The 13,151-nt window shown below is 36.9% G+C and overlaps 1 protein-coding gene across 5 annotated transcripts in view; it reads right to left on the bottom strand.

The window, feature by feature from the left end:
• LOC145943153 (uncharacterized) overlaps positions 1-13,151 on the bottom strand; it is a 231,148-nt gene that overhangs the window by 99,592 nt on the left and 118,405 nt on the right. The window contains exon 11 of one of the 5 annotated variants that reach the window (XM_083050612.1): positions 1,241-2,795. The exons of the other annotated variants lie outside the window; for them this stretch is intronic. Coding sequence (XP_082906738.1) covers positions 2,792-2,795 — 4 coding nt within the window. The 3' untranslated portion in view covers positions 1,241-2,791. Of the gene's footprint in view, positions 1-1,240; positions 2,796-13,151 lie in introns of those variants that run through there. 5 annotated transcript variants of the gene reach the window in all.

Here is a 13,151-nt window from a genome sequence, read left to right as displayed (position 1 = left end):
CAACGAGACTACGCATTAGGAGCACGCGAGACGTATAAGGAGTCGTCGTTAAAACGGTTGCAATTAAAGCTCGCGATGTAACGCGATGCAGAAGTCGCACGCGATAAAAGTCAGATGTTTCGCGCGGTAATTGGCGGAGACACTCGACCAGCCGTTCACGCCTAAGAAAACACGCTCTGTGGAAAACGCGATGCTAGATGAACACTCGTGAAAATGGAATTTAGCAGAAAAACGTGAATAATTAATCCGAAAAACTTTTATTTCAATATGAAATTCTACGTGCACGTATTCAGAAAATATTAATAAACGATAGAATTTCAAATTATTTAATTGCTACTACAAAAAAAAGAATACTAGAAAATACAAAAATTGCTTACGTTTGTTATTGAATGGAATGCATAATGATCTGAAAAATATTCTTGTACGATATATGCTAAACTACACGTGTGTACTTCAGTACCGGTATCATAAAATATTGAAAGACACTTCGTTTTATAAAATATATGCGATATTTTTACAGCTTCTTTCTATTTAAAATACATCCAATGCAGGCGCGATGATTTAAAAGATCATACATCATTTACGAAATTCAAGGCACCTGTCAAATAATGAACTAACTGTTTTCCCAAGTGTGTCGCGTTAACAAGCTCATTAACGCTATTTGATAGAATAATATGCAGCGAAAAGTGAGCGTGTGATTAGCATTGAGATCAGTTTTCAGATGAATATTATGGCATATTCGCACTTGACATGATTCAACATTTTTATCAGCAATCAGTTGATCATCGCTCGCTTGAGCTTACGTAAAACGTCATAAATTACGAAAGTTTCATTTTTTTTTTCACGCCAATTATTGTTCGTATCGATGGCCTTCAAACCTCGAATAATATACCACCACATTTTTACCAGCCATTGATTCTACTCGTGTTAACGATGCTGTTTATATCTCCTTCCGCCGTTAACATACCATTCGTCTCATGTAATTATTTTTGATATTGATCGTTTAATAGTTTTAAAATAATTAAACCACTCGCGCCAGGCAACGTAACACAGTAGTTGATCAACTGATCAATTAAAGTAGATGTCATTTATCAACACAAAAGAAAATCATTACATTTCGTAATTAAGTAAACATATGTTGATAATATCTAATATAGATAATTAAAAAATATATATATATATATATATACGTTTTTTTATATATAAGAGTTAATTTTTTTATTCTTGTGTACTCCTCTTTTCTTGTCAATCAAATCAAATATTTGTATTATGTTGAATCATTATCATGTCATATTAAAAACTAGAATAAGAAACTAAAGCGAAGAATATAAATTATTTTTAGAATGAACGGCTAAAGAGAAAATACGCAACTCTTTGTGATTGTCATCCATATAATTGATACATGTAGCTGCTCTAAGATACATTTTATTTATCGTCTATACGACTGACATACGTGACTATATGTGGGAATATTTTTTATGCTCATCTGTAGTACCTCTTCATGAATTAATATTTCTTTATTCACCACAATGCAGACAGCGAATTACATTCGCTCGTTTCTTCGCGATTAAAAAGATCTATTTTCAGGAAGAATATACGATTCCCTCTGACATAAGCGAACTACTTTAGAAGGCAAGTATTTTTTGCCGCTTTCCGTCTTGTCGACGACTATCGTTGCTCGCTTTCTATGTGTTGCTCTGTTCTACCCGACAAAGAACGATTCCTTTGTTCTCCTCGTTGTAAAGTCCGCGAAGGAGCGCATAAGATCGCCGTTACACAGGTCGACGGTTTTATTAATGGCCACACCTCCACATGGATACCAGCTGCCATGTGAGCCGCAAGACGATCATTAGCCACGAGCTCGGTTCATGTAAGGACAATAATAGAGATAGCGACCATAAATAACTGTAACGTGTCCATCTATCAATACAGTGTCTGGTAGGCAAGTTACGCTCCACGAGAATTTCCATATGGAATTATCGAACTAATACATGAATCGATTTAAGCCAGACTAAATTCATCGAGAACAGTTCTTTTGGACGGTTATAACGATAGTGATTAACACATGAGTAGATAATGAAAAAACTTATTATGTCTTGATAACTTGATGAATAATTTGATTGTTAAAAGTTTGATTGCCGAGAAAAATGCGTTAACGATAATAATTGTACAATACATAGATACGATATTTTCTTTTTGCTGACAGACTTTTTGATTGATAGACACACAATGTTGTTTAACAATACTTTATGTGCTTATAATTCTATTTTGTCCTTAATAACCACATTATATATTTTATAACGTTTTCTCATCATCATAAATGTTTAGATATTCTCTAGCTTATTAACCGATATATCTCTTCAGTAAATAGGTTCTCAAAAGCAAGTATAAATTTAAGCATTAAAGTAGCGTGACCACTAGGAAATCTTTAATCATCGTTATACCATATGTCATTCGATCACAAGTAACAATTCGCAAGACTGACTGGTTGCGCTTCATCAGCTGTTCAGCAGGTTATTACAGACGTTCCTATTCGAAGATTGCCGGCCCGTCGCTTGTTATAGTATACAGTGAAACGAGGAGGCAAATCACCGAAATGCACCAGCCGCCTTTAATCCCCCTCGTTAAAACGCGACGAAGCCGCGAGCGAGTTTACAAAGTTCTCTCTCTCTCTTTCTCTGTCTCTCAGAAAAGGAAAATAAGAAAGAACATCTACGGCAAGATCGCCGCTCTGGGACGTCAGGGATTGATTGGTTTTTCTGTCTCGCAAGTCCTCCGTTCTCTCCCCCTCTTATCTGCAAAAGGAACAACGAGATGCAGCGGGTCCAGCGCGGCAAGACGCGGCGCGGCGATCATTATTCCTCGAGAGCGCGATTTGTAAACGGGTTCTATTTATGGCACTGCAAACTCTATAATCAGCCGCCGCAGGGGCGACGACTTATTTAGAATAATTAATGCAGGTACGACCTCGCGAACCGGTCTGCGACCAATCGGTGTTACGAATGCCCTACCATTCTCACAGCAGAGGGGAAGTGATAGGCGGGATCAGACGTGCCGACGCCCAGCTTCCCAGAGGGAGAGGAAACCCTCTGCATGCAACCTCGCGTGTACAACCACCAGGAGAAGGGGAGACTTTAGCTCCCCTGAAACTCCCCTATGTTCTTTCCCGTCGCCGTCACTCGATTCAACCCGCTTCGTGATTTTTTTCTGAAGCGCGATATATTTTCTGGAGCAACGCAGAATCCTGCACGCGTAATCGTGCGCGTGCGAAAAACAATATTGCACAAAGCCCGTCCTCGCCCGTTTGTCCGTGGTTGAATTTTTTTTAAACCACTTCTGTGATAAACTATGATCGAATCATGTATATGAATTCTCCGTTGAAAAATGAAAATTACCTTATTGAAGATCGATACAATTTTATACAGAGACGAGATGTATTAATTAATCACGTGCTTGTGTAGAAAATTCGATTATCTTACTCTAAATTCTTTAGCTTTTGTTTTAGAATGAGATATTGCATGAAGAAAAAACACTCTGACAATAAAATTTAAAAAAACGCAGACAAAAAAACAAACCATTTATCGCCGATTAATTCATCATTGAAATGCTTCTACGTAATTCTTAATGCTAATGAATAACTTATTGTAAAAAGTGTCGAATGTAAGAATCCCGTTTGTCTACATCATTCGGTTCGGCAAAACCAACAGTTACTCACCGCGTACAAGATCCAAATTGAGCCAATAATTCTAACAATATCACTCTAACACGCGCCCGATTACTCGCTCCTCCCGCAGCAAATCATCGTGGTACAATAACAGGTCTACACGCAAGCGGTATATGTACTCGCGGGCTAAATACGCGATCAATCGGAATGATCGGCGAGCGAGCATCCGACGGTCGGGGTTGGCGAAGCCGGGGTGCGTTGAATAAATGGCGCGGATCGTCGCGTCTCTCTCTCTCTCTCTCTCTCCGATCCCCCCTTTTAATCCAGTTTATAAACACACCAGGACCACACCCTCTTGCGCCACGTTCCACCCTCGATAATGTACGGCGGCGTTTTCGCGGACGGGGCGCGCCGAGTACACTATTTGTACATCAGCCGACTGAGATAATGTACACCCGGTACACGCGAAGATAACCGCACCCCCCGGGGAAGCGCGCTCCCCGCTGCTTATGAACCGTTCTAACACGATGGGGAACCGCAAAGCATTCCGCGCGTATACTGATTTATCGGCGGGGTGGTGATAAACGAGGCGAGTTCATCTCCACGCGCGTTCAGCCCGGCACGGAAACTGTCCCGCCGATTGTTCCGCAAGTCTTCGTCGTTTATGCTTTCATTCTCGGATCGCGCGAATGTGTCCGAGAGAGAGAACAATGATCGTTTCTTCGAATATGAATACAATAACATTATGCAACGTAAATGCATCACACGTATATGCATATGACTTTGACAAATAACGTATTTTTTCGCGTTAACATATTTTTTCGCACAATTATTAAATATTTCTACGAAGACATTAGAACGGATGAGACGTTTTTCTTTATATTCAGGAATATCGCGATTAATAAATGCATAAACATATCTGATGTTTATTATATTTTGGTAATTTGATTTATCAAGTAAATTTCAAGCAAAGAATTTTGCAAAACAAAAAGGGACGCATTTGAAAATTTATTCATCCGTGTGTTCCTATGAAGAGGTTTACGAATTCATTTGCTACAAACAAACTCGTGTGCCGTAAACTTCAGTTCGTCGTACATGTATACGACCAACAACGTCGCAGAAAATAGAGGTAAGCTGTACATATCCGACGTATGTACACGTGAGCGCACTCACACGTAAACGCGAAACAAGATGATCGTCTGGTTGCCGTACTCTCGCTTGGTTTTTGCCGCGAAGAAGACGCGATCGTCTTCTCTTCTACTTAAACCTGTTGCCAGCTTACGATGCTCGTTACCTTCCGATGTCGAGCGTTGTTCACGACCACTAGATTAGAATACTACAGCGGCATATTTAATCGCTCTCGGAGATGCTGAGCTTCTATAAAACATGGTAATGATATCACCGTTTTCGGAGAACGGTAGAAACTTTTCAGTGACCACTGGACCCACGCGATAAGCGGCCTAAACGGTCGTTTAGGCCCCAGACTACTGAAGAGATCCGCACTTATGTACAATAGATTTATAACTGTTTGTTTGTCACTGATGTGTTCATTATATTGTGATATTTTTTTATTATTGTTAACACAAAGTAAGATATTTGTTCGTTAACGTCATAATATGTCATTATAATTATTAAAGAAATAATTTTAATTATGTATTATAAAGTTTCTAAACGCTATTCTGCAATATTCTATTCTATGCAGTTCTAAATTTATCAGAGAGAATTTTCTAGCGTATTTTCTTGCGATACGATGCGCCGTAATTTACTTACAAGATTACAAATATGTTGTCAATGGTAGACGCGTAAATTCAATTCCGCAGAACTCTGGTTCCATATATTGATTGTCTCAGCCGAGCGACGCGACCATAAATTCAATGAGGTTCTAGTATACCGCCATTAATCATGCTTTATCGTTTTATACGCCGAAGGGTAGTAATTTATAAAGGAGGTACAACATACTCTAGTCAAGCATGCGTGTTTTCAACATACTGTTTCTGCCACGAAAAAAAGAGCAATGCATCTTGATTGAATCTCTAGGAAAATCTGTTTTAAACTAACAATTACGAATAATATCATAAATCTTTTAAAGGAAAGATTAACTGTACTTGATTAGATCAAAATGTCATAAATAATTCATTACTTATTAATATTTCATCTATAATACTTCATCTTACGCAGCAATACTAAAAAATTCTTTCTCGTATCATCCACAAATATTTTAATATAAACTTTTCCGTAGAAAATATATTTATCTCGTTATATTATTTTATATATAAATTTTCACAATATGATTATAGATAACAGTTTTTATGCACATTTTCTAATATTATATGACAAGTTTGTTATTTATAAGCGCCATAGAATTAAATTAAATCAATTTTCATCAATAGGATAAGAATCTGCTGAGAAAGCAAGAGAGAGAGAGAGAGAGAGAGAGAGAGAGAGAGAGAGAGAGAAAGAGCAAGCATCTGCGAGAAAGCAAAGGATCGTTTTCGCTAGGGAATCGAAAGGTACAAAAAAATATTCATTGATTAGTTCTACCTAGAAATGGAAAGGAAAGAATGAGCAGGTGCCGTCAATTTCCTGTCAGCCGTGACAATTGTGACAAGGTATTTGTATTTCCAAAATATAATTCGTTCCATTTGGATTAATCTAAAAAAATTAAATAGACCCACAGATACCTGCGCAGATCATTGATTTCACGGCAATCGTTGAGTTGAGAAAAATATTTCTTTCGAGAAGTTTTCAAAAATATGATTTTTGTAATTATTCCATTTTTTAGCGTATTCATAAATTTGTATTTCATACACAAACACATGACAACGTGAACACGTGACATACATAATTGTGTCGTAAGGAGAAATTATGATCGAAGAAAAATTATCTACACATGTGCTTGCACTTGGATATTTTTCTTCGAAAATATGAATATAATAACGATAAATATAACGAAAAGCAATTTAAATACAGATATGTGCAACAATAAATTACATTTGTTAACAATGTGACACTTACACATTGACTTTCCTTTATATGAATAAGTCATTTGTCACTCTAATAATGAGAAACTATTGTTAAGTTGTTCTGAAAAGATGTCAGTAAAGTACAAAAGCGCAAAAGGGTTACCAATTACATTTCCTTTTTACACACCAGTAGCATTCTAGCTTTAGTGAAAAGTAAATAATTTTGAATTATCTCTGTTCGGGATATTGTTTTTCTCAAAAGGAATTGCAATAACAACCGGAAATAAAGGAATCGCAAAAATCACTTTCTGTCAAACTGTCAAGCATAACACATAGTTTAAATGTCAAAGGCATGAAAAGCGGTTTATGCCATAAGTAGCAGTAATGTAAAAAATGTTTCATTGACAATTCATTACTCATAAAAACTCCATAAAAGTATGAAGTGCACACTTTCTCTCGTGTTCTTCTTTGAAAATTTTAATAATTAATATTTTAATAAAATGTTGCATTGAAAAATATATTACATCGAAAATAACTTTGTGTTAACATAACGAGAGGATTTGTTTGTAACCACTTTATTCTCATTATTATACTGCCCATTTTATATCTTAGCGATTAGAATTATATTCTAAGATAAAAATGGATATAATGCATATCACGCTTAAAAGAACATCAATTATGTTATTAATTTATATTATAAAAAAAAATATGTATAATAATAATTATTTTATTTTATTAGAATAAAAATCCTATTCGAAATTCGTCTATTATTTCTTTTTTTAGGATTAAGTAAAATCATATATAGATATTTAGATAATAAAAGCGTGTGTGTTTATTAGAATTAAAATTTTTCTATTGATTTAAATTATGGTTTTTCTCTGCATTAACAGATTATCCGTCTTTTATCTGGCTAAAGAATAACGATCTTGAAAAAGTATTTCTAAATAACCGTAGCAAGTAAATAAGTAACGGTCGTCTTGGGTTTGTAGGGTTTTGTTATTCTATCGAGATAATCTGACTTTTTCTTTGACAGAGACATCTGAACTATGTTGTACTTGATAATTTGAAAGAAAGTGATTTTTGCGAATTCTTGTAAAAGAAATCACAAAATATTGACTTGACAAATGACACGACTGGAAAGAGAAATTTCTCTATATTAATTTTATTCATAAAAATGCAAAATATTTTTATTTCTATATCCGAAACTCGTAGCATTTATAATGATAAATCTTAGTGTATTAAATCAACTATTTATGCATTTATCGAGATTATTCTGCTCAGAAAGCAAAAGTTGCATTTGCATTTGCATTCCGAGAAATTAACCGCGAGAAAATTCGTAATAGTAAAGTTATTCCTTAACAGATTTTATATTGAATGCAAAATATATTTATCATATGATTCGATTTCATATTTAATAAATACAATTTTTTTGTTTTATATACCAGAAACTATGTAAAAACAATTTTATAATTAATGTAAAAAATATTTAGCTTAATACGGCAATGACAGAAAGATTTAAGAACTAATGCTACTCTTCGTATATTTTTCCGTATATGTATACTGTCCTTTTTCTAAACCGAATCTTTAAATTAGGCAGAAAACTCAATGATTAAGGAAGTCATTTCCGTCTTTCAAAATCACGGGTGTGAAGAATTGTTAACCTATTTACCTAAATGTCTATACATTGCAAAGAAAATGCTATGTCAATCTATTTTCTGACATTGAACCTTTCAAAGGTGTCAAGGCGTAAAAGAAAAATGCAAACATGTTTAGATAGACCTGCCTGAAAATGGCAAGCGTGTCGAAAAAAGGTAACCCAAGCAAACAGGATTTAGCGAATAACTCTACAAGAAATTCTATACAAAACATCATGACATAGTTTCGTCCTTATTTGTGCTGTTAAAACACTTTTTCTAGCTGTGACATATTTAAGATAGATTGTAACGAATCTTTTAACAAATATCCAAAAAAAATAGTTTTTATATGCTTTTTACGTTTGAACGGGTTTTTTTTTTTTAAATTTTGAATCGATTTTGTTCGACCTTTCACATTCACATGTTTTTTATTAATTCTTAAATAATCACAGTTTTATTAGCACTAGTGATAAAATTTCAGTTGTTTATTGCTAACTACTCTTTCGTAATCGCTTTTCTCACAACATAGAACAATGGAGTAAAATATATTTTTATCATTTTATGAACAAAACACTAAAAAATATAAATGTATTATTGCACAGAAATCTTTTATGCAATGCGCTCATCTTACTAAACAGTAAATTTATCGTTTTAGTTCAGTATTTTAAAATCAACTCTGTCTTTTAATTTATTATTGAGATTTCCTATACGTTTCTCCATATGTATACAAAAAATTGTATAAAGAAAATCGACCACTTTCTCCAAACACAAAAAATTGGTAGAGTTTGACATTATCGCTTTATAATGCGAGGTCCCAGATTTCCATTTTCGCCGGTGCCACGGGCGTGTCAAATCGTTGGAAACGACACGCTCAAAAACGTCATAAAATGTGTCCGTGAAGTGTTTTTGCTGTTAACATGGAAAGTGTTAGCGTGCTGCGTGTGTCTTATCAGAGAATGAGAGGGGGGGAAGAGGGAGACTGTGAAAAAGATCGGAAGGACAGAGCGAAAAGTCCTTGTAGCAAAAGAAAACGAGTAAAGAAAATAGTTGCGCCATTATACGGATACAGTAAAATATAAAGTTTAATTGAAATTGCGATGTCTTATAAACGAGCGTCGTTGTCGGAAAGTCAACGATTTACCTTCGCTTTCTGTATACAAAAGGTTTAACAGGCAAAAAAATATGAAAAGAATGCAGAATAGAAGCATGCAAAGAGAAAGATAATTGATGAATAACACAATAATGAAATAATTAAAAATAGTTTTCTGCAAAATATTGCAATACTATACTTTTCGATTCCTTTTCAGAAATATTGTAAATATATATCGAATAAGGGGAAAAAATTGCGTATGTGTATTTAAAGATATTAAAAATTTGCATATGATTTCTTTTTAATGGTCATCCAAATTTCTGTTTTGTACGATATCTCTTGTGTACTGTTTGTCCATAATTGTGATCGGGTTCGACTTGTAATTCAAGCAAACTTTATAAATTGCGCTCTTCGGCATCCGTATCGCAGAGACGAAAGTTTTCGTCCCGAATCGAAATCAGCTTCCTTTATTACATCGACGATCAAATATTTGAGAACGTTGCCACTCAATGGCGATTTGCATGTGAATGTGGCAGCCAGCGCGTCGTCGGAATATTCTCAGCCTCCCGATCATGGCTGTGAAAGGGTCAAAAAAGAGTCGGCAGGCATTCGCTCGAAATTCGTACGCGTAAAAGAAATCGCTCGATCCAAAAAATCGATTAACGAGGAATCAAAAAGTATAAGAGATCGGTCGCGATTCGTAAATTAACGGTTGTAAGTGTCGACACTGTCAACGCGCTCGGGATATCTCTCCTTGATAATTATCTCGCTCGGAAATAATCAATATATCAGATCGGTGAATCGAAATTCAAGATACGCATTAATTAGCGCAAAGAAAGCTTTAAATTAATGCACAAATTAGCTTGGCGTATTGCGCAAAGTAAAATCGGGGTGATCGACGAAGGCCTCGATCTTGACGTTTGACGAGTTAAGAGCCTACGCGCGAGAAAGATGAAAGATCGGAGAGAGGGACGCTAATTCGACGACATCTGTTAAATTGACCGAGATCGATGACCATTGACACAATTGTGCATGTCCGGTTGTGCATCGGCCGTGCATATCGACGAGAGAGCCGGTATATAATTACTCGGGATGACATCTCTCCTCGATTTTTAATCAACTGGAGAAACTTTTTATATCATTGTGCGCTGTCGGCGGTGCAACATCATTCGCAGCACGAGATGCACGGCGAATCGGCCGCTCGTTGAGATTTCACCCGTCATGCCACGCTTTAACGTCGTTATTCCTCGGCTGCGTAGTTATAATTTGCAGGCGTGCCATCGATATATATACTACGTTATAACTCGTCTCTCGTAACGCACAATTTTACGACAAACAATATTTAAAATATTGTTTCGCTGCTTCGTAATTTCCGATACATTTGGTTGAAAATTTTAACGCCCGTTAAGCACGTATAATGTTCGAACGACGGTGGTTTGTTCGTATGTTAATCGACAATCGAGTTGATTAATATAGACTCGATCGCAATTACGTGTCGTTGACAAAACGTCGCCGATCCACCGAGAAATAATTTCGTCCGATTTCTGCAGGTATTATCCAGTTTCGAATGCAAACGCACGGACGAGGGCTATCATTATCTATGCAACTTTGTAATTTCGTCCGCGAGCGGTTTCGTCCGGGAGGAGAGGGGTGGGTCCGCGAAATTGCCGTGCCAAAATCGACGCTGAATATTCCTGCGCGAACAAAGTAGAACGAGAGCCGCTCGTTGTGATTTCACCTGTCACGCCATCGAGATTTCGTTCTTTTTTCTCGCAACAAGGGCCACGTAGAGAGAAGCATCCTACATACAAAGTAATATATATCATCTGTGATACGATGATCCGCGATGTCACGTTCCCACGCTAGGGCTTCTCGCGATTCTCCATGAATTTGCAGTGTCCGATTAACCGAAAGATTTTTCGATTATATTATACGAGCGATTTCAATTAGTATTTGTACTATATTAGGCTCGCATTATATTTTAAAAAATGATAAAGTATTTCATATACATATAGATAACTCTTCGCATTCAGCTGTGCATCTCGTGCTGCAGTTCGTGGATGATGTGCTGCCATAGAGCACACAATGATATAAAAAGTTTCTCCCTTGATTAAAAACCGGAAAGAGATGTCCCTCGCAATGTATTAATTTATAATAATGTGAAGCAAGCCCTGCTTTAAAAAAAAAAAGAAGTTTTTAAAATCTATCAAAATGTAACTACTTTCTCCATTCATAAGAAGATAGAGAATGGAGTTAGAAATAGACATAATGACAGATAAACGTGTAGAGAAATAATTCAAACTCGAGTGTTGCAATGATTTAAAAAATCATAAATTCAAAGATCCTTTCTCAGGCTGCAATTCGAAACAGAGATCCTCAAGTTGAGAGCCTCTCGTCGACGTGTGTGGTCCGTTCTGGCGGCGAGGTGCCGACACTCGAAGCTTCCCTCTCCTCTTTAGTCGTCGTCGTCGTCTTCGTCGTCTTCTTCTTCTTCTTCTTCAGCTTCTTCTTCTTCTTCTTCTTCTTCTTTCTCCTTCTCTCTCGTCGTGTTTTTTCTCGTTTTCTCTGCCTCATTGTTAGCCTCTTTCTCTTCCCGTTCCTTTCTAGCCTCATCGCGTTTTGCTTCACCCAACGGCGCGAACAACGAGTGAGTCGGTCTTCTTTCCTCCTTTGTACCTTATTGCCTTCCTTTTTTTCCCCCCATCCTCCCTTTACCTGGCCTCTTCGTCTCGCGTGCGCGTCATTATACACCGGCGCTCGGCACGAATCTACTTTAGGAGGCCTCGCCGTGTCCTCCTCCGACTCCTCGTGGAGAACATGCTACCATCTCTGGTTCTCTCATTGGCTCGGCTTATTTACCGGCCCGTCTAATACCGTCCTCTTTCCTCTCGTTAGCCTCGGTTCGTTTGTACGCTCAGGTGCTCTCGCCGTTGTCTCGTATCTGGCCGCTGCGCTCCGGACTTCTCCGGCTTCTGTGGATCGCTAATCCAACGGCAGAGGCCAGACTAGAGAGCGTTTTCTGGATACTGAAATGGTGCCGAAGAAAATAATTAACTGTCCGATCGTAGCCGGCGGTGTCTTGTGTACCTCTTGTTTCGCCTTCTCGGAACGTTCGTCGTAATCACACGGTCAACTAACATCGCTCCGATTTTGTCGACTCCGATTATTATATAAATCATATGATTTTTGTCGAACAGGAGAGTACAATGCAGAAAGAAAAGTTAATATTCAGAATATTGTGATATTGTATTATTTATCATTGCAATTCGAGTTTCAATTATTTCTCTACACGTTTATATGTATATGTACAACATTGTTAAGTTAGAATATTTAAACGCAAGCAAGAGTAAAAAATGTGAAGTTTATGACGTATTATGACGTTTAATTGCGAAAATATTGTATATATAGATAGAAAAAGTAAAAAAAAAAGGAATATTAAAAATATTCAAATTCTAAGACTTCTCGCAAATAGAACCTAGCTGTCAACTCTCAGCTGTCAACGAACGAACCGTCCGAGGAAAGCAAAACACGCGGATTTGCATTCCCTGACAACTATTCCTCTTTCTCTCCCTTTGTGAATTTGTCCGTTCGTCGTTATGCCACGCTGCTACGACGATCCTCTAACAAGGTACGCTTTTTACGGACTCGCAATATAATTAGCCGTTCGTTTGCATAGATCTGCGGCGGACATCATTAAAAACTCTCGCTGCTAATTATTGCTCACTTCTAAGCAACTTTTATCTCGTTAGTGCACATGAGCGTATCACTCTCAAATTCCGTATCATATAAGCTTCTTCTAT

The sequence above is a fragment of the Prenolepis imparis genome, unplaced genomic scaffold (genome assembly GCF_030444845.1).
Source record: "Prenolepis imparis isolate NDT839.2.m4 unplaced genomic scaffold, iyPreImpa1.0 SCAF_11, whole genome shotgun sequence".
NCBI lineage: Eukaryota > Metazoa > Arthropoda > Insecta > Hymenoptera > Formicidae > Prenolepis > Prenolepis imparis.
The sequence above is the reverse complement of the archived record's forward strand: the minus strand, read 5'-3'. Positions and strand labels throughout refer to the sequence as shown.